Genomic DNA, 22,378 nt, shown 5'->3' with positions numbered 1-22,378 from the left:
TGTCTAGGTGTCAACATCTTGGATATAGCACTCATACTGAAATCAAGATGGCCCATCTGGTGATGTGGAATTCGTCTGAGAAACAACAAAACGATGATGACACGCCGGCTCCTTTAGTGAAACGCAAAACGGCAGACAAAGCGGTCCAGGCCACGTTTCTCTTCAGGCAGGGATCTGGAGCGAGGATAATTCCACCCTTGAGGTAAGCCACCATCTTCATTTATCCCTTTTTCTCCCGCTACCATCCCCACCCAATCCCACCCACCCACCATATGTCCCTCTCTTTGCCCTCTTATAAAAGTGTTTTTTTTTAGGGGGGGTTCTACGAAGCCTAGCATCCCCACCCCATCCCACCCCACCCCACCCCACCCCACCCCATCTCCCTTTCTTTGTCCTTTCATAACAGTGTTTTTTGGAGGGGGGTGGGGGGTTCTACGAAGCCTAGCAAGCCAGCTGAACTGATGATTTATCATTGGGTCATATTTGTTCATTTTTTGTTGTTGAATACGATGGAAACTTTACGACCTATAGGACAAAGTGTTTTTTTAGTGTTTGCATTACCTTTGGTGTTTCATTGGTTATATATTCTCCTGAACTATACATGCTACAGATTGAGACTTCATGAAGATTATGTGAGAATATTTTAAACTCTGTCTTCCTGTTGTACCATGCATGAGGTAAAAAAAATAAGATTCCATTCTCTTTCTGTGAATACTAAAAAAAAGGAGTTACTTTTTTATTAACCATTCAATGTGACATTTGAGAGAGATGTTAAGCATTTGTTGAGCCCCATCACTAGCATCTGGTCAGTTTAATAGCATTCATATGTACCACAACTTTCTGGTAATCACAGAATTAAAAGCTGTGTTGAAACCTTGTGAAAATCTGCACGGCTCCATATATATTCTTAGATTAAAAATCTGTCAAACTGTGTACAGTAATATTTAACTGTCACTTACGAAAAGACTCAGAACTTAGGGGTTGGAGAAAGATGAATGATTCCTGGAAGTTTTATTCACTCTCATTATTCATTTATAATAATGTCACAGCAATGTTGTGAATCATGAGGCAAAGCACTCATTCACCAAACTTATTAGTTCTGAAGTTCCTCCCCTGTCCCCCACTCCACCCCCACCCCCCTTGTCACTAATTTTGCTTGGGTCAGGAAAAAAGTATTGGTAACATGGTTGTCAAGTAAAATCCATCAGCTTTAACTCTTTCATCCAAATTCCTTGTCATCAAAACTGAAGTTTTCTGAAAAAAAGTCAAGACCCTCCATACTCTAATTAAGCCAAATGGAGGCCATGAGATTTTCCTTATTACAAACTGCAAAATACCTTCTGAGCTAAGCATCTGTTTTTCAGGCAAAGAAAGATTGCAAGCTAGATGCTAACATATATATATGTTCAGCCCCAAATTTGAGAAAACAACTTCACCGCAAGCGAAAGCATTGACATTTAAATGTGCTAGGTCGCAATTCCATCCTCAGTATGTTTGTGATGTAGCATTATTATATAAATAGATCTAACAAAACATTCATAGACAAGTTTTTCTTTAAAAAATGAAAACCTTTGAAAAAGAACCAAAGAACACATTGATTAAATTGATTGAAGAATCTAGAAGACTTAATAAAAAAAAGAAGATTCTTTTAAATAAATTTTGGGTGAAGAATAGCAAAAAAATTACTTTAAGGCTAATTTTTATTGGCATACAAACCTCTGAGATTCCCTCAATTTTGGGGGAACAATGGACCTGGCCTCGTTCATCGTCAGTTGTGCCTCCAGATTTTTGGTTCGGACATGACCAATGAAAGATCAACAGCTCTATATAAACAATTTATTTATTCCTTGAATTTAATATTAATGAAAAGGTAGTCTAGGAAACGTCATTAATGTTGCAACATTGCTTACTTTCGGACTGTCCAAAATTAGCTAGAAATTATCAGTATTCGTCCCAAATTTTAGCTAAAAAGGACTAAAAGAACTGAAAATTATAACTATTCCTTTGGTTCTGAATCTACAAATTCAATGAGAAACTACATCAAGCAATGGCAGTAGGCCTAACATTTAAGAATTTTTCATATCTGGCCTTCTAGCTGCCAGAGTTTTTCCTGAACGTTGGCTGGAATTAATGTACTGTACAGTATTTACAAAATACCAAAATCAGCATCTTAATTTGCTGTTGATTTTTACAAATTAAGTGTTTCAAAAATCCTTCCAGATTGTTGCATAATAATAGATGAAAACCAAAGATTAAAAGATGTATTTCCACAAATCAAATGAAAGAATTTTTTTTGGGTTGTTCCAGTTAATACAAATGTCACTATTTTGTAAACTATATATCACTTTAACTTCCCTATAATGCATGACATGATTGTAAATTTAATTTGTCTGACAAAATGAGCAATAACTAAGGGTTGTGAGGAACTGTAGACACAGTACCTCAAGATTTACTGGATATTTCATCTCAGTGGCGTAGGAAGGTACTTTTGAGTGGGGGGGGCTGGGGGAGGGGTCTAAGGGGAGGGGGTGTCCCCCTCCCCTTTTGATTTTTTTGCATTTCCAGGTGGCCTCAGATGCAATTTGGTGCAATATAGCACACTTCAAAACCCACTCCATTTTGTAAACTTAATTTTGTATTTTCACCTGGCCTTAGATGCAATTTGGTGCTCCAAATGAGATTTTTTTTTCTCATTTAGAAATGAAAAAGGGGTTTTCTGACTTGCGAACCGGGGGGGGCGGAATGATACTTCCGCCCCTCCACATTTTTCACTGGGGGGGCTGGCGCCCCCCCAGCCCCCCCGGTTCCTACGCCCTTGTTTCATCTGAATCTGGCAAATTTCAGCCAGGAGTGAATATAGTGGACGGAAGAGGGATTGTAGAATTTACTGTTTAAGCTTCGTAAACTATTAAACCAAATGTTAAGAAGCTGTTAAGAGATTTAAGGTAACGCTAAATTATGTGACGAGCAACAACTTAATTCCCAGCTTAAAGAAATTGAAAGTTCATGATTGCATGTTGAAAGCAACTTGAAACTGTAAAAATCCTTTCCTAGAGTAAAGCAATTGTGCCACACCACCTTAACGTTCATTTCTAAAACAGCTTTATGTAGTTGAAGGTTTCGAAAAACGACACTCAGATTCTTTGCCTGAACTTGGGAACTGTTAAGTTTAACCAATGAGCATTTCAGGAAGAAGAAGTGCTCTGAAAAGGAGGATTAAAAAACAAAAATTGTAAAAGCTTTACCAGAAGGTAAATGTATGTATGTGTGTCTGTTCTTGTGTTTTTCTTTCCTGTTTGATGGGAAATAACATTTGATTACCGCTTTTATCTGAACAAACATAACTTCAACTGTACTATGTGATCTGAATATAAAGTGGAATAACAGACCGGCATAGAGCTTGTTAAAGGGCATAAAAACTGAAAAAATAAAAGTATCTGATAAAGTCTGCAGATTGTCATTGTACTTTTTTTCAATTCAGTTCAATTCAAATTAAAGTTGAATTAAATTTAAATTCCAAAAAACCAAAACAAGAAAAGTGAATACAGGTGTACATCTAGCATACACAATTAACAAAATATTTCATATGATGGCCACTGGATTAAAAAACAAAGGTTGTTATATCTAACGACCACAAGAAGAAAAAAAATAAAAACCTGCAAAAACCTGCAATTTTGAAGAAAAGCAAACAAACAGGAAGAAAAACATAGGGGGGAAGAAAGAAACGTAAGACAAAAAGCTTAAAAGATAGAAAAAGAAACTCGAAAATAACTTTCACTACTTAAGCAATCTATCCAAGCTGCTTTATGAAGGTGAACAAGCAATTAAGGATCCCAGCAGGTTTTTTTTTCCTTATCACAGCCTCAGTTTGTACAAGATGCAATAACTGGACAGCCGTAAAACCCCCGTACAGATTTCAGATACGGCGAATCAATAAACAAACGTGACAGCGTACTAGTTATCACCCTCATCTGACATTTTAAAATGACCTTTTACTTTTGAATATTCTGCAAAAGGAAGCCCATGGCAACAATTTCCTGCTTAAGAGTTAGAATTCACAAAAAAAGTAAAACAAATCCATAGGTGTTTGATTGGACTCGTTACTAGGCAGTAGTCGGCAAAAAGCTAGCTGTACCAGTCGTACAGCGTCTAAACGGACTCTCGACGACGTCAGAATTAAGTAGTAGTATCACATGACCGACTTGAAGAAATAACGTTCACATATCGAGATAGATTATTTATAGTTTTAAGCACAAAAAAGGGCAATTTTAAGCTGTCCTCATCAATTTAATCAGATGTCAATCGTTCAGAGAATTCCTCTTCCAGCCATTGTTTCAGCATTGATTTAGATTGTGTCGAGTCTTAGATGGCATCGCGAACAAGTAATATACATTATGTGTGTGTAAACGGAATATTGTGCATTTGTGTTAAAAAATGCAAAAAGTATTTTTCAAGTTAGGGCATAAATACCTGTGTGATTTATAGCATCAGGAAAAATTTTGAGACTATTTTCTGCTTCTAAGATTGTAAAAAGTCATTTATGGAAGTAGCTTTAAAGTTTAAATGAAAATTTAATTGAGGCGTAAATATTGTATTATGTATGCAACGGAACACATGAAACTTGAAGAACATAGCGACAAATCATGACCAGTTAATACCGTAGTAGGCATAATGTATCTCCTTCCCCCTCCCGCTCCCCCTCCCTTCTCCACCCCTTCCCCACCCCCACTGGATGAGAGGATATTACAAAAATCCTAGTGTATAGAACATGTTTGAAATTTGATGCCATTTTAGATGAAAAAAAGAAGCTGACATTTTTACTTGTTATTGATGACGACCTGTTTGCTTTATACATGAAATTCAAGGGGAAATATTTGGTGCCAAAATGCCAAAATTTCTGTAAAAAGATCAATTGCTGTAGAATTAAAAATTTTCTAAAGGATTTTGGTTTTACAAAGGGTCTGTGTAGTTTTAAACACAACCTAAAGCAGAAGAAAATTCTTCAACTTTTCTTCAAAAGTTGCAAAATATAGTGCCCTTTTATTTCCTCTAAGCAACCTCGATTTAAACCTAAATCTTATGAAATTTGTTTAATACAGTTTATGAAATAATAGTATGACTGCTTGAAAGATAAATGTATATAGTTCTCAAACCTAACCTTCCAACACAAACTCCACTCTTGGTACAAAATGTGACAATTTAAACACTGCGAATATTCCGTGAACGCCTTTTATTACGCTGGGATACTTAAAGTATGTTCTTTCTTTCATCAAATTTTTATTACAACTTTGATAGATCTGGTAATTGACACCTTTTCCAAAACATCACCTTCCTCACTTTCATATTTGTCTTAAAAATTACACAGACCCTTTGTAAAAATTACATATTTTTGTATCTATATATCTCCTTTTATTCCATTTCCATCACCTAGCTGGGAGGTTATAGCAAGACAAGTGTTTAAACTAGAATGCCATTCTGTAATAAAAACAGGTTTGCTTCCCCCTTCAAAGCAGATGTTAAATTGTAAAAGTACTAGACAGCTTTATATAGTCCAGTTGCATCCATCATCACTGGGGTCAACACCACTAATAGTGCAACGTACTATACAACGACTGCGGTACATAAGATGTTTATTCTCATAAGCACAAAGAAGAAGATAATATATCTTTTATTGTCAATCATAGCCTATGTGGGATGAACTATTCTCTGATAGAAATAAGAACAGCTTCAGGTATATATCTCAGTATATATAATAAAAAAAATTAAGTTATCCTCATGTGACCAGTTTCTTTCTTCATAGATACTGTAGTTATAATAATTTGTGTCAATATAATGACAAATGCTTGGGTTTCAAAATTGCGTTTTTGTCTGTAATTGTGTACCCACAGGCCTTGTTTGAACTGTATTGGGGTCAACAAAATTATGTTCAATTCATTGTATTGGGAAGTTTCAGAGGATAGTTGTTTTATTTTATTCTTTAAAATGGAGTCATTTTACACTTTTTAGAGATTCAAATAGTAAAACACAATTTGGACATTGACAAGTACAGTAGAAGTAGGACAAACACAATGGTGAATGTTTACACAATAAATTGATATCAAGAGGTAAAACATTAACTGTAGAATAGAATTCTTTGAAATCTTGAAAGGCATTATAATTCACCTCAAAATGTTAAATAAATTAATGAGCTTAATAATAACAAAACTGTGTCTACATGACTAGTGTGTTTTAAATATATCATTGGCAACATGTACCACATACTTTCAGTTAATTAATTGTGAAATCTGTGGCCTAGAATTTCACAATATTAGCCACATGCTAAAAATGGCCAGTGCTTGAAAATCTAATTGGCTAAAATTCAAGTTCTCACGAGTTGGCATTTTCCTGAAATTCACTTTTTCCTCCTTGCTTACCTGTCTCCCCACAACCTAAGCACTCTCATTCTACTGTGCCTAGAATGTCCTGGTAACCTTTTAACACTGTCACCGTCTATAACCGGCCCGTCCGGTCAATCCCCTTACTTCTCTTTCTGCCATCCAAAGTGCCGGTTTACCTAGGCTTCAAGATTTTTCCATCCACTGGTTTAGAGAGACTTTAGATGTCGTTTGCAGCCCTATAAGTATATCCTTTTCTTGCATAGGGAGGGATTTTGGGACTGAATATGCATACATCAGTTCTTTGTACAGGCAGAACAATAATGCTGCTGGTAATATCAAAGCAGTAATATAGGGTTGTATGTAATAGGTGCTGAAATCATGACACTGTTTTTGACTGACAAACTGTTAACGATATTATATATGTTTATCATATGTTTATCATATGTGTGTGTTTTTAATCTTCACTGTCAGAACATAGCCAGTGCCTTTCTATTCCACTACAAACACAGCAAAATGCCCCTGGCATTTGACCAACAAATTTTTAAAGCTCGAAATTTCGAGGCCTACATGCTGTGTATGTACCGGCTACACTAGTGCATAGTACTGCTAGCTTCTACGATACTTAAGTCTCTCTTAGCCAGAGTACAGCATGCTAGCTTACTGCTGCTTTAAAGACTCAGCCAAGTACGAGCAAAAAATCAGTCTCACTTCTCTCTCTGTAAGGTGTTAGAAAACTGGGGTAATCAGAGAAAGTCTCGTTTTAATTGACCTAAAGTACTTTTGAAGAGCATATTAAATGGCGACATTTTAAACGGTGCTAAGATCAATCGGTCGACTTTTTCCGTTGGTTTTTATCCGGAACTACGGTCGGGTTTCACCCCGTTGCGGTTGCTCGCGAGTTAGCAGTCGGCTTGAGGAGCTCTTCCAGGTGAATGCACAGATTGACTTGGAATACATTCATGAGTAGAAGCATGCTATTCACAAGCAGGGGTGGTGAAATCACCTTGTTTGTACTTCTGGGGGGGGGTGGCTGGGGGAGAAGGGAGGTAGCTTAGGTGTTATGTCATACAGGGGAGGCATGTAAGGGAAGAGGAGCTAGGCCCTCCCTTTTGCAACTGTTGGTAAAATGGTTAGATGCAAAATAGTGCTATACTTTTGGAGTAATCAGGTTGTATCTCTCCCCTTCCCCCTCCCCATTCTCCCTCCCCTCCCCTTTCCACCCCTTCCCCCTTCCCCTGCACCTCCTGTCCCCCTCCCCTCTCCCTCCCACAGGAGCATGCATGATTATGCCTTGTTAACAAGTAGTTTTGAATCGCAGAGACAGCATCTTTGTTAGGTCTACTGCAATCAAGGAGACTAAAGTGTAGCATGTTCATGACTGGACTTTTCTTCTTTCATTTTATTTTTTTAATGATTTTTTCTCTGTTTGTCACCATGGATACCAGTTACATTAAATTTTCTTGTCTTGTAAATGTCTATCATTTTGCAAGCAATTGAATTATCACAAAAGTCTTTTTTTTTTTACTGCGGGTACGTGATAGTTGTAAGTTTCTGGAAAATTTGAAATTTTTTACAAGATTTTTTCAATTTCTATTTCAATATTTGAAATGAAACCCGAGTAAGTAGTCAAGCCAACGGCTGTCATTGTAGTTTGATTTTATGATTGAATATGTACAATAACATCATTAGAATTGATCAAAACTCCACACCGCAAATGCGGCCTCTACGTTCTGCAGTCTGTACATTATATGTCACTCTGAGCTATACATGTATAGATCTGCCTTGATTTGATTGCGAATACAAAAAAAAAACCTTAATGCAATTTTAAGACTTTCTAGAGTAACTAGAAATCATACCTCACACTTTACATGCGGTATATATGGCTTCTTCAGATATCACGGTTCATCTTCGCAAGAATCAGAAAGGTCGACTGGACTAGAAATCAACCGACCTCACTTGCGGGAACTGATTCTCTGGAGAGTAAATACATTTCCACCATCCAAGAGCAATGCAATTAGCCAACAATGACAACAGCAGTTGTTTATATTGAAATTGTAAGCTAGGTTAGACAAAGATGGAGCCTTGGGTTTGGATGTAATATACTGTGATATAATTATACTGTATATCCATCCTCTGATCAACCCGAACGCCTCTTCATTCAATACGACGCAACACGATACTACTGTCGATTAGTAGTCGTATGATCGGTATCTAGAGGATGGCACGTTTTTGGATTAATAAAATAAATAAAAGAATAATATATGAGGACAAAATCTTTTCTTTGATCTTTAAGTGTGGTTGTAGGTGAATATCGAAACAGCTGCATATACCTGTATTTGAGTTCATTTATCAAAATTTACCAAATCTATTAATACGTACCTGGGTATTGCTCGATTGTTAAGATTAACTGCAAATTGTGGGGCACGACCCAAATTAAAATTTTTGGGAAAATTCTTGTTTTCTAACAGTTAAATAGACAAGGGATAAATAAGGATGGCTGTGGTTTCCAAAAGAATATGCACCCAAGCTGGGGAAGGGGATGGGGTCGGGTATAATTTTCTATCTACATTTGTGTAGTACGAATTAGTTTCATGCTGCCAGTGTATATGACCTTAGATGTGTGATACTGCAACATGACTGTCAGGCCTGCCTATGAAAAACTGTCCACCTCAAATTCACTTGAGGATTAATAATTTCTTACTTGATAGCATAAATAACCCCAAGTACTGTAATTAGGATTCATCCTTGAAGTACACCTAATTAATTGACCAACCACTATGATTGTAAACGCAAGTGCTCTAATGGCCAGCAATACTTTCCTGTGCGAAGACAAATTTGGCTTGACCACTGAAATAGTACAGTGTATTTTTTAATCATGAATTTGGGCAGAGGATTCTTTTGTATTGCTAGCATTACCAACTCGGGTAGATATTCAGTCTCCCCTGTTTTGGGCCTAATATAGGGGACTGCAGTGGTGTTTGTTTTAAGCAGGGAAGATCGTAATGAAGCCATTTGGAAGAATTTCTTTTTGAGAGGGGTGGGGTGGGGTGGGGTTGGAGAGAGTGGTGGGGTGGATGTGCCCTGCCATGCCTCCTTCCTGTGGCCCTGCTCCCACATTCTCTGTCTGCCCATCTCTCCTCCTCCCGCTGCTCAAATGTGCAACTGACTGGAATGGTTTCTATTTGGTACAGGACATTCCATCCAACCTGATCACTCTCTGGTACATTTGCAATATCGTATATAAATCCTATATACATAATGAACCTGTTTGATGAAAAGTATTATAATGACATGAATATTTGGGTTAATCAATCGAAGAACATATGAAGATATAATCAAATAGTTATATTTCTAGATCAATATTAAATGAGTGACGACAGGACTGTAGAGTTGCATATTTTTATGGATATTAGATCGTATGATATCATCACATAATATTTATACTGTAATTTTTTTTTTTTTTTTAACTTGGAAGTCAGCTATCATAAGTGTTAATCTGCAACTGGGAATTGCTGTTTTCAGTTCCAAATAGGATTAATTTTTAACCCAAAGGAGGCTTAAGACCTTTCTAAAAGTAATGTAAAAGTTCAAAGCCTGTTGAAATAGGATTAGGTACAGTACTGTGTCAAAAATGGGAATTAAGCTGCAGGGGCTGACAGCATCCTGCAGCCTGGCTGTGTACGTAGGATGTAGCTACAGTATATAATTGTGCTCAGAGGATTTTTGTAGCTGCTGCAGCTACACAGCTGTAGCTTTCCTTTATATTTAGCACAGTGCCTTAATAGCATCACTAAAACCAGAAAAGGAAATGATAACTTGTCATTTCAACAAGTATTCTCTTCTAACAAGATTTAACAAGATGGTTACAAATTAAAATATAAAAAAAAAATGAAAAAAAAATGGAAGTGACTCTGGGAAACCATGTACCTGTGACATCTGTGCAAACATTATGAATGACGACAACCCATGTTGTCTAAGAGGATATCTTATCCAGAGTGAGCATTATTAAAAATACATAAATATCAAATTACAGCTGATAATTCTCATCCCATGCAGCTTCATTGTGTCCCCCACACATGAATGTCCAAAACTGGTTGAGATACATAATGAATCTGATTTGCATACATCTATATATACAGTGTGTGTTAGATTTAAAGTAACAGTTGGTATGACACACTGTTTGTGTGATGTTACTGTTCCACAATACATAGTACATACATAGATATACTAGGCTCCTCGCTTACCTGTCTCCTCACAACCTTAGCACATCATTCTAGTGTGTCTAGTATGCCCTGGTAATCTTTTAACACTGTGCACCCTCATCGACCGGCTCCCCATAGTTATACATAGTTATAATACAAGGGTCACGTTTGATGTAGCTTTGATTTGGAGAGAATCTACATCCGCACCACTACAATTTATTTAAACCATCTTGTCTCTCTCTCTTGGTTTAAAAGTATATTTGAGTTCAAACAAGAATTCAAATTCAGAATTGTGCTTACAACTTTAGACATTTTAATTAAATCACCCGGCGTTCCATGTCAACCTCAGAGGAGCCTAAATCTAGTGTAAATGTAACAGAGCCTATCTATAAACTAGAACTTTTTGCCTTGATTCATAAAGAAATGTCATCTCATTTCCAATCTTTTACTGTCTGTACTTTATCTTAATTTTAGAAAATTAAACAAGAAAAGAATAGAAAAAAAAAAAAAAAAATTAATCGTTTTGAAGGATTTCAGCAGAAGATTTAATTTCACACAATCTCATCTTTGGTGACAACTGATTTAACATGAGAGAGCTAGAGAGATAGAGAGACGAACATTAGTTAAATAATAACAATGTGGTCTGCAGTATAGGGATTCTATCCTTCTTTGTGGAACTAGTTTTTTTTTTTTTTTGTCTTTCTGCACATTGACCAAATCTAATTAGAACTAAACAGACTGTTGTTCAGAATTTTGTCAATTGGTCGATATTGAACTATACACAGGACATCCAGTGAAGTTTTGTCTCCATCCCGAGTATGCCCGAAGCAACGAAATATCGATTTCTATCTGCAGCGAATGGGTCATGCAATCGCTTAAGGGTATTTTTTGTGGAACGTTTCGAATCCAACGCTACGTAAAAGACACCAGCAGAAAACTTACGGTGTTCTTCTTCCGCCTCTTCATCATCAAGCACGGTTAGAGAAGAATTTGAACGTACGGCTTTTTAATACAAGGATAATCACGAGGAGAAATATTCGCAACGACCGTTCTGTTTTAATGAAATCGTGTTTGATTGGATTGATAAGTCAAACGTCAGTCGCTGTAAAGAGAAAGCCCATGTACTAAATAGAAGGTGGTTGTGGATTGTTGAGGGGTTATGTATGTCTTATATTTGCAGTAGACTTATCTACATAAAGAGGATACATGTAGTACATATAGATACATATAGTAATATGTGAGGAACTAAATAGGCATCTATTAATTAAGCCACGTTGTGGGGTTATGCAAGTCTTATATTTGCAGACATCTACATAAAGAGGATACATGTAGTGCATATAGTACATATAGATACATATAGTAATATGTGAGAAACTGAATAGGCATCTATTAATTAAGCCATATGCAAGTCTTATATTTGCAGACATCTACATAAAGAGGATACATGTAGTACATATAATACATATAGATACATATAATAATATGTGTGGAACTGAACAGACATCAATTAATTAAGCCATGTCATACTCTCAGGTATAATGGGATGATACATACCCCCTCACTGACTAATGCCGTCACTATTATAAATGCTTTAATTAATGTAAGCATCACAGTACCTGTCACAGGATTACGTAAGCTGTTGTACAGGAAATGAGGACAACAATGGCTCTCAGTGGTGGAGTTTCTAATTTATTATACAAAGATCAAATGAAAACCCTGCAAGAGGAATAATAGAATTACGAATATTGTTAGCATGTTCTTAACATGTTGGAGTGTACTAACAACACCACAAAGCCTTGTACATGATTATTATGATTAATTTAATTGGCTCAGTACTCTCTAACCTGTTTCCAAACCCGCGTAAAGGCACTTAGCTATAGCTAACTAAGCTACAGTGTATGGCTGGAATTTATTACACTGTACCTCCTCGAAATATCTAGGATTATATTATCTAGGATTATATTATCTAGGATTATATATCTAGGATTATATATACAGTAGGATATAAATATCAATACTAATTACACTGTACCTTCTAGATAGGAGTGTTAGCTCAGTGGTTAAAGCCGGTGCTTTTGGATCATAAGGTCCCCAGTTCAAGTCACTCGAAGATTAATTTATGTTGTCCAGTTACAGAGTTGTTGACAACTGACAATTCATAATCATGGATGTTAAATATGAATCTAAGAGACTGACTTCGGTCAGCTTGCGGCTTTGATAAGCCAATGAGGCTTCTTGGCGAGTTCCTGCTTGCAGGAGGATCTAAAATACATAAATACATATCATAAATTTGCATACTGTATCGCACACCATGAAAATAAGTGACCAGGATCTGGTATATAATACCTGGTTTCTCCTCCACGTACCAACAAAAAAATCATTTTTTAATTTTTTTATTCCATTATGAGAGATTTAATTTCACCCTGACGAAATCAATGCAAATTTTTGAATAAACGATATACATGTATCACTTTGCAAATATGATGTTGAATTTCATGACCCTTGCATATATACAGTAGCCTTATTTTGAACCAAACACTCTCATATTTAAACACTATAAATTAGGCTAACTTTCATACAAACAAGTTAATTTGCTCCCAGGTGAAGGTATGTACAATTTTTCATGTAGGTAACTTCCAAAGGACGATTTAGTGTATAATATATTAAATAATGCCGGAGTTGATTCAATTAAAATTGTTATTATTTTTGTGACCTACTGTAGCCATGTAACATACCACTCACAGCGAAATCTAATAAGCGGTGATCACTGTGTGTGTTTCAGTTCTGGTAACTACGGTAAAAATCAGGGTGCGGTACATATATATGCATCAAGCTAAAGGATGATCGGATACCGTATAAATTACTCTAGCAATTTTAATGTCCATATATATATACAAAGTGCAATCGGCCTGCGGCTATTTTTCAAGAAATCCTTTAATTGGACGTCGTCGTGGACATCTTGGTCGTCATACTGCAAGTTTAAAAGATTTCTTCAGGATTCATTTCAAAGCCTTAAAGTAATATAACAAATAATGACTCTCTTTTTGCTCATGCATATACAGATATAAGATAACAGACTCAGAACCTTGAGAAAAATCGTCCATTAATTAAACAGCAGAATTTTGTTTCCACAGCCTGACCTTGGCATAGCTGCATTGATCAAATAAGACAGTGAGTGCATGGCTTGATTTTAACAGTAAAGGTTATTCAGTAGTGCCTAGTGTTCCTGAATATGCTAGATCTAGCATTCGAATGTCAAGTAATGGTCAAAGTATGTTCCTGAATATGCTAGAATGTCTGGTAATGGTCAAAACAGGTTCAAAATAACAGACTATTTCTTTTGCTTTTGATCTCAATTTGGTAGAAGTTGAAGACTGATAAAAATCTCAACGTGAAATATAGAAATGATAAATTAAAAGCTGCACCAAGTTTGAGCGATGCTCCAAGACAATTAAGTCGTCCAAACTTCTTGTGTTCCTTTAAAGAATTTGCTTTAAGGGTCAGCACTTAGCTGAACGATGGTCAGCTAGGTGACAATACGCAATTAGAAGGATTTCATTCTGTCATCTGATGGTTGCCTTAATGATAGAGTAACTGATGTTTGAAAAACTTGATCAAGTGACTTAATAGGGAAATGAGGATATCTGCGTAGGAGGCAGGTACTTTATATGTTGCAACACTTAGCTGCCACATGTATGTTTGTATGTATTTAGATCCTCCTGCAAGCAGGAACTCACGAAGAAGCCATCATTGGCTTATCAAAGCCGCAAGCTGACCAAAGTCAGTCTCTTAGATTCATATTTAACGTCCATGATTATGAATTGTCAATTGTCAACAACTCTGTACCTGGACGACATAAATGAATCTTGGAGTGACTCGAACCGGGGACCTTATGATTGAAAGGCACTGGCGTTAACCACTGAGCTAACACTCCCACATGTGTATGTGGGACAAGCCAAATGGCTTCTAAACCTACATTTCATGTTCGTCACGGCTGTCAAATTTACGATTTGATGCCGGTAGAAATGCCAAAGGGCTGCTTTAAACATGATAAACAACATGATTATATCTTTCAGTTTTCTTAAATTCAGAAATCATTTTTGTGAGAAAGCTTTGGGAAGGAAATGAGATGCCCTACATTTTGATATTTCACCGTCAGTTTTAACAACATGGCAGCTGTTATGTTTGCTGCAACCATCATTCATTGCCTATCTATTTAACATGCCTCATGTCTGTTACTTGCTTCTCTGCAATTGAACCTCAAAGCTGTGATAATCTTTAAATTGGCCAATGTTTGTAGTAGTGCTCCATCAAGACTAATATGAATGTTACCTGAAGAGGAGTTAATTGATAAAAGATAATAAAGCTGTATTGATTACAGTGCTTATTAGTTTTCTATTATGTTTCTATGAAATGAGGACATTCAAAATCGGAGCTGAGAATTTAACGTTTCGATGAATTTTACTCGTTCAATTTGAATTGGGAAATCTGATCAGGTAGATTGTTAATTGGAGTGCCTCAAATTTGGGGAATAAACAGCATTGAAAAGCCGAATTTAATAATTAAACTCGGTCTTTGTTTTGAAATGTAAACTCTACTGCGGAACTGTCAGTAACAAGGCTTTCATCTGCAATCTCCTGACCTAGTTAACGTCTCTAAAGGATGCTTTAGATAGAGTACGATCAGTGGAATGGGCAATTATTTAACGTCTTGCTACCAATTTAACTATTGAGAACATTGTCTCTATGACTTCAGGACTGAAATAATCGAAACCCTCAGGACATTATTTTCTTGTAAAAGCTATAATTGGACTAACGAAACAAATGTCAGATTTCATGTTACATATAATACATGCAATTTAAAGATTTAAATGTAGTAATTACTCTTATGTTGTAATTCTTAACTTCTAGAACGGCGATCCGCCAAGGTTTGGTGTGCGGCCGCCCAAAAGTGGGTCATGTAAAAACCTTTTCAGTGGGTCTCAAGACCTTTCCAGATGTTAGAAAGTTTACCTACAATTTTCAGATCTTGCGGATGTTCGTATATTCCAAGCTTAATTCCATGTATCCTGTGGATCCATTCTGAGGGTGGGGGGTGGGTGGGGAGGGGTGGGGAGGGGGGTGGTTTGGTGGGTCCTCCCTAAGTCCTCATGGAATCTTCTGGACCTTTGATGTAAACGTTTGCAACAGCTATTTTAGTGCATGTGACAACATATAAAGACAAAATTGGGCAATTTAAAAAAGTATTGCTCGAGCATACCATTTCCACATTTATTTGCAGACTTAGATGAGTTTATGTGGCAAGTTGGACAAGGTCATCAGGCGATATTTAATAATTCCATATTCCTTGTTGGTATGAAAATTGTTCTTTGATTTTTCTCCTTTTAAAGTTTTCAAAAGCATATATTGATATGGGAAAAAAAACACTAAACCATTATGTGCTTTGCTCACATGGTTACGGTAATATCATTATTACCATAGTCATAATTGCACGTGAGCTGTAAATATTCATTTTTGTCACAGATATAGGAAAATATTTTGTGCAAATTACTCCATTCTAGATTAATTGCCAGCACTTTAAATGGCTGAAATGTCAGGACAGGTTTTTTGAGAGATTTCCAGAGGCACACATACTTGACTGGAACATCATAAAGATGTTCAAAGTCACGATTTTTCCATATATTACTCTTTCCGTCATCTCATATTCTCTTAAAAGTATTAAATTTGAGTAAAATCTAAAGGTTAGCATTCGTTAAAGAAGCACGCATTTTTGATAAGAGGATAATGGTTTTCTCCACGGCAACCACTACTACCTAAGACTGTAACATAACGGTAGAACGGAAAATTTCATCCCAGGCCTCGAAATTCATTTCATTTTACTGGCTAAATGCCATAAGCCCGCAGCAAAAAAATGATATAAAAAAGAAGAAGGTGCACTTCCATTTTTCTGGGCAGTAGACATTAAAGAAAATTATTATCGGCAGATGATAAATTGGTCAACAGTCGTCAGTCGAAGAATTGACATGATTTCTGTACTAAACATACGCCCAATATTTAACTGCTTATAACAGCACGTTATCGGGCAGTACATTAACTGAGGCATGTTGTAATCTTTCAGTAACATGCCAGTTGGAACTTTAGCGCCCCATGAAGGTAGACTTTTACGTAGTTTACTGAGCAAGTCAACAGTATTATGCAATTCTAGACCTGCATCATACTGACTTGCATTTCCACTGTTTTACTGAAGCCCAAAAGGAGTAAAATTTAGTTAATTTCATGGAGTGGTTTATACTAGCAAGGTAACTTGTTTTTTTCGTCGAAAGAATCAAAAGGTCAGATGTAAACGACCTTTACTTCATGAAAATTACACTTGCAATTGTGATGTGAGACATTGAAGTGAAAATAACTTTCAAGTTCAGAGTGGTAAGTGAAATGCTTCTGAAACATTGACATGAAATTTGATAATTTTAACCTCTCTCGAAGGGGGTTCAAAATGCCTGTAGGAAAGAGAACCTGCAGCAGAGAGTACTAGTAACAAAATAGAGGGGGCTATTTAATATTGAAAGAATATATGTTATAACATATCTATTGTAATGCAACATCATGGATAAAAGTCTGATGATTTTTTAAGCTTCAAGGTTTTATTTTGAAATTTTATATATTAGTTTAAACATTTGGATGGATGATTATGAATAGAAAGTTATTTAAAGTGAACACCATTTGACCTTGAATAAGTTTATCTGTTTGTTTTCTATTTATTTTGGGGTACCTGATTTTTTCAGGGCTTGTGAAGAGTCAACTTACTGATTTTTCCATCCAGACATTTTAAGATGAGCACTTGATACTATGATGGTAACTCTCTCAAAACTTTAAGTGATGTTAAATAGCTGTCTGCATTTACTTTACATATTATGTTTTAAATGACGCTTTATTCGGATATCTGCATTCTGTGTTACCTTGGAAACTTCAAATGGTATTTCAAAAACAATTGGTTCTTTTGGCCCTGCTTAAAGCAAACCATCTTTTTCATATATTCTAAACATTTTAAGTTGCAATTGACATGGCTGTAGGTGTTGTCTGATATGCTGTAACACAGTGAAACTTTTGATAATATTGCTGTATTTAATTGCAGTATTTAGTAAAGCCTATGCTGATGTATATTTTCACATCTTCCTTATTGTTCTAGCAGGAAAGTTTGCAAAATTTTGTAAGATTTTTTTTTAAACATGTAACAATGCACTGTTAATGTATTTATATACCAATTAATGTACATCTACATTGGATAGTTTCTTTTAGAGGGCAGTCTACCATTTTTTTAATTCATGGAAAATGTCTGGCTAACTGTTCTGGAAGTCTGCCCTCTATTACAGAATATAGAAAGAAAGAAATAGTAAATTGCATCATCAAATCAAATCATGTATTGACTGGCCTGTAGTTCAAAAAAATGTTAAATTTCCAAAAAACCACCCCCCCCCCCACCGTTTGTTTTCCTTTCCGGGAGTGTGTGGGCATTGTCCATTCTAACTATCACTAATGTCTAGTGATAGATCAAAGAGTGAAAAAAATGTGAACAACTTGCTTATTTACAGCAAATAGCCTGTGTAGGTAAATGTGTAAGTAAGAGTGCACAACGTTTTGATCTATTTTTTTTAGTTTGCCTTGCTAGAAGATCCTATGAGGATCGAAAAGGTTAGGCCGTCCAGTGGTAGATGTTAGATATGGCAAATTTGAGGGCAGTCTAACATTTCTTATTTCACAGTTACACTGTAACTGATAAACTGTTCTGGAAGTCTGCCCTCTTTATTACAGAAACTTGAGGAAAAGGGTGAAAAAATAAATAAATAAATGAAAATACTTGTGATGTGCAAATCAAATAATTAATTGACTGGCAAACATTTGATTAAACAATTCTTCATGGTCCTATCAAGTTTTTTGTTTCATATTTGTGACTTTGGAAGTTTTTAACTGCCGGTGTTCTAAGTGATCTAGATATTTATATTATTTAAAATATGATTATGTTTTAACAGAGGAATGCAAATCAAGGAAAGATAAGACTCAAAGGGATATTTCGGCAGCTGATTTTCAGTTTATTGCCTACTAAACAATCTGGAGAATTTTCTGCATCTTCAGGTTGAAATCCTTGTAGCATTTTGTATGGCAAAGATAAGAATTTTTCAGTTTGGTGGTATTTTGTGAATGCAATCTGACAACAGCAGAGTGAATGACATCACCAATGCATATCAACTGAAAAAACTATTTGTTTATAATTTCTCAATAATATTTTACTTACTTTTATTTATTGGAAACTCATATTTCTACAAAAAGGTTGCATTTTGACGAACATCTGAATTTAGAGACAGCCATGGTTTGACAGATCAATACAACAGGAAGATTAATATAGGAATATAAAGCGTTGAAGAATGTTTGTCATTATGACATCACAGACCACCTATTGTGATCCACACCTTGTCATTATGACATCACAGACCACCTATTGTGATCCACTCCTTGCCATTATGACATCACAGACCACCTTCTGTGATCCACACCTTACCATTATGACATCATAGACCACCTACTGTGATCCACTCCTTGCCATTATGACATCACAGACCACCTTCTGTGATCCACACCTTACCATTATGACATCACAGACCACCTTCTGTGATCCACACCTTACCATTATGACATCATAGACCACCTACTGTGATCCACTCCTTGCCATTATGACATCACAGACCACCTACTGTGATCCACTCCTTACCATTATGACATCACAGACCACCTATTTTGATCCAGTCCTTGTCATTATGACATCACAGACCACCTACTGTGATCCATTCCTTGCCATTATGACATCACAGACCACCTACTGTGATCCACACCTTGCCATTATGACATCACAGACCACCTACTGTAATCCACTCCCTGCCATTATAACATCACAAACCACCTACTGTAATCCACTCCTTGCCATTATGACATCACAGACCACCTACTGTGATCCACACCTTACCATTATGACATCATAGACCACCTACTGTGATCCACTCCTTGCCATTATGACATCACATACCACCTGCTGTGTTCCACCCCTTGGAAGCGTTAGCCTAGTCGAAATAGGTTTCATTCAATCAACCATATCTTGAGTTATGGATGGAATCTTAAGAAGTGTGATATTGAGATGGGGTTTTTAACAAACTAAGTAAAATATGTATGTTTGTCACATAAGTGTCAGATTGTCCTGTTATCCAAATATCCCCTTAAAGACAATGGAGCAGCTAGAGCTTACACATGGAAGGTGGTCAGACAAAATAATTCCAAAATTAAACCTGAATTAAAAATTTCTGTGGAATGACATTTGGGACAATGTTTAGGTTATATTAAAAACTTTGTAGCACACGATCTTTACAGAGCTTTTTTCACTATCACTTTGAAAAATTGAGGGCGCTGTTTGTGGTGGATGCAACATCTAGAACAAATATATTTGTTGAATACTGCCCTCTGTTTTAATTAAATTTCTTTCCACACTATTTGTAGTTATGAGCAACATAGTTTCAATGTCACTTACAGAAATTAATGATAAAAGATAAAAAGCTGATATACACATTGCACCCAGCTTTCTAAGTTTACTGGTTCATATTTAACTGTCATAAGTTATCTTCCTTTCAGATTTGACAGAAGAAAATTGTAAATTAAAATATTATCTATCAATAAAACCTGCACTGCCATGCAAATTTGAATTTGTGACCTATAAATCTCAAATGTTGAAGTGAAGGGCATAAATTTCATGTAGAGACGATGAGTTATATATCCTGCTCATGTATCTCATGCCCTTTGGTAAAGTACAAATATGAATTATGAACAATTTGAACATAAATATAATCTTGTCACAGGACTTAAAAACTGTAATTACTGTCATCGCATTTTTAAGATGTTTCTTCATGTATCAGATTCCTCATACCATTTTTAGTAATCTTTGATGGGCCTCCCGTATTATGGGGACAGTGAAAGAGAGACTGGGAGGTTAGGGTGTCAGGGAGGAGATCAGGGGGAGGAATGGGAGACATAGGAACACCTTGAACAATGGGTAGGTCTGGAAGGAAAAGGGCAATGACCTGAGGGGGTCAAGGAGGGTGGGATGCAAAGTTGTTAAAGGTCTGCTGTATAGACCCCAACTATAGCACGCTATCATGGAAAAGTTTCTTGAGATTACGTAATCGACCTGCCTTGGTCGTAAAATAACCTCTTTTTACCAATTAGACTGCAACGCCTACCAAAGGTTTTTTCTTGTATGAGGGTCTTTGTGTGAACACTGTATGATTAACTTAAACCTGTTGAAATGAACATATTTTCCACACAGTGTTTACAGAAAGAGCCTAATGGTGTTAAGAAGCTATGCAGGCTAACTGTAGAGCCAGAGGTCATTTACGACCCTGCCAGGTCGATTACATAATCACAAAACTTTCCTAGCTATAGCATGCTATAATTGGGGCCAATAAAGCAGATCTTTAAATATCAATTGATGTAAGCTGGGAAGATTGGAGTGCAGATGCATAGGAGATAGGTATTTAGTGTCGCCATTCATACATGCCTAAACCAGCCTTAGTTTTGTTCATCATAAAGGGCTACACATCTACTGATGTTCACTGTATAGTACAGTACCTCAAATTTACTTGATCTTCAAATACGACATGAAGTTATACAACATGCATATTATACAAGGTACCCAAAGCGGTTCTAACTTTAGAAGTTTTCACAATCATAGAAAAATTACACTCATATGGCACATACAGTAATTCAAGTACCTCAAATTTCTATTATTACAATTACAACATGTTTTGACATCTCAAGCAATAAAAACAAAAAACGGTTAAGGAAAAGGGCTTGCTTTGTACATTTTCTGATATTAGTCTGAAGCAGCTGCATAGCTATGTGCACATAAATCTGATTATATTTAACCTAATCAAACATCTTCATATGAATATACCATGGAAAAGGAAAGTCAATTTTATTCATAACTTGTTCATACATACATTAACATCCAGAGACATGATAATCTTGGTTATGAAACACAGAACGATTGAGCAATGATGGAAATTCAGAGAAATAAAAAAAAGAAAAAAAAGGAACTAGCAGGTTCAAGTTTTCAAGGTGAGGAGGAGGAGGGGAGGGGGAGGAGGAGGAGATGGAGAAGGAGGAAAAAGTAGGCATTGATCCAGAATGGGGTTAATTCAAGAAGAGTTCAGTGCTAAAATGTTACTAATTTAACAAATGTAGGTTTGATCGGATTGGATGCATATGATGTTTGGAGACGAGAATCCCTGTTTGGGTTCGTTAAGAACCAAAGCCAGACAGGTTCAGGGATGGTAAAGGCAATTTTAAGTACCCAGAATATTAATTGAAATTTAATTTTTGATCCTAATGTAAGGAAGATAAATTATGAGAAGAGGTGTGACTTAAGTTACAATAGTTTTATGTAGCAGGTTTGGGTGGTACTACTAATTGTGACATCCAGGTATGGCAAGAATCAGATAAAAAAATAATTTCATATCTGACACTGACCCAGAATTGTCCTGATCTGTCCTGTACATGTGATTGTGGAACAAGATCTAAAACTTTAACTTCAGTCCTTTCCTAAGTGTGAAAAATCAAATGTTTGTCCAATCTGAACAAACCTCACTGAAAGCTTTGTAGTAATTGTACAACAGTCGGTGGATTTCTTGGTTGATAGCGGACATAATTCCCAATACAAACTCAGCCAGATCTACCCGCAAAATGTTTTCTACTAAATTCTCAG

At 36.2% G+C, this 22,378-nt stretch overlaps 1 protein-coding gene across 4 annotated transcripts in view; it reads left to right on the top strand.

Moving 5' to 3' along the window:
• The window catches only part of LOC139969730 (tumor protein p53-inducible protein 11-like), a 120,366-nt gene that overhangs the window by 25,028 nt on the left and 72,960 nt on the right, over nucleotides 1–22,378 (top strand). For all 4 annotated transcript variants that reach the window (XM_071974935.1, XM_071974934.1, XM_071974932.1 and 1 more), the window contains exon 2: nucleotides 8–202. In XM_071974935.1, the coding sequence (XP_071831036.1) occupies nucleotides 48–202 (155 nt within the window). In that variant the 5' untranslated portion in view covers nucleotides 8–47. The remainder of the gene's footprint in view (nucleotides 1–7; nucleotides 203–22,378) is intronic.

The sequence above is a fragment of the Apostichopus japonicus genome, chromosome 7, assembly GCF_037975245.1.
Source record: "Apostichopus japonicus isolate 1M-3 chromosome 7, ASM3797524v1, whole genome shotgun sequence".
Classification (NCBI taxonomy): Eukaryota; Metazoa; Echinodermata; class Holothuroidea; order Aspidochirotida; family Stichopodidae; genus Apostichopus; species Apostichopus japonicus.
This window is presented reverse-complemented; position numbering and strand designations above follow the sequence as displayed.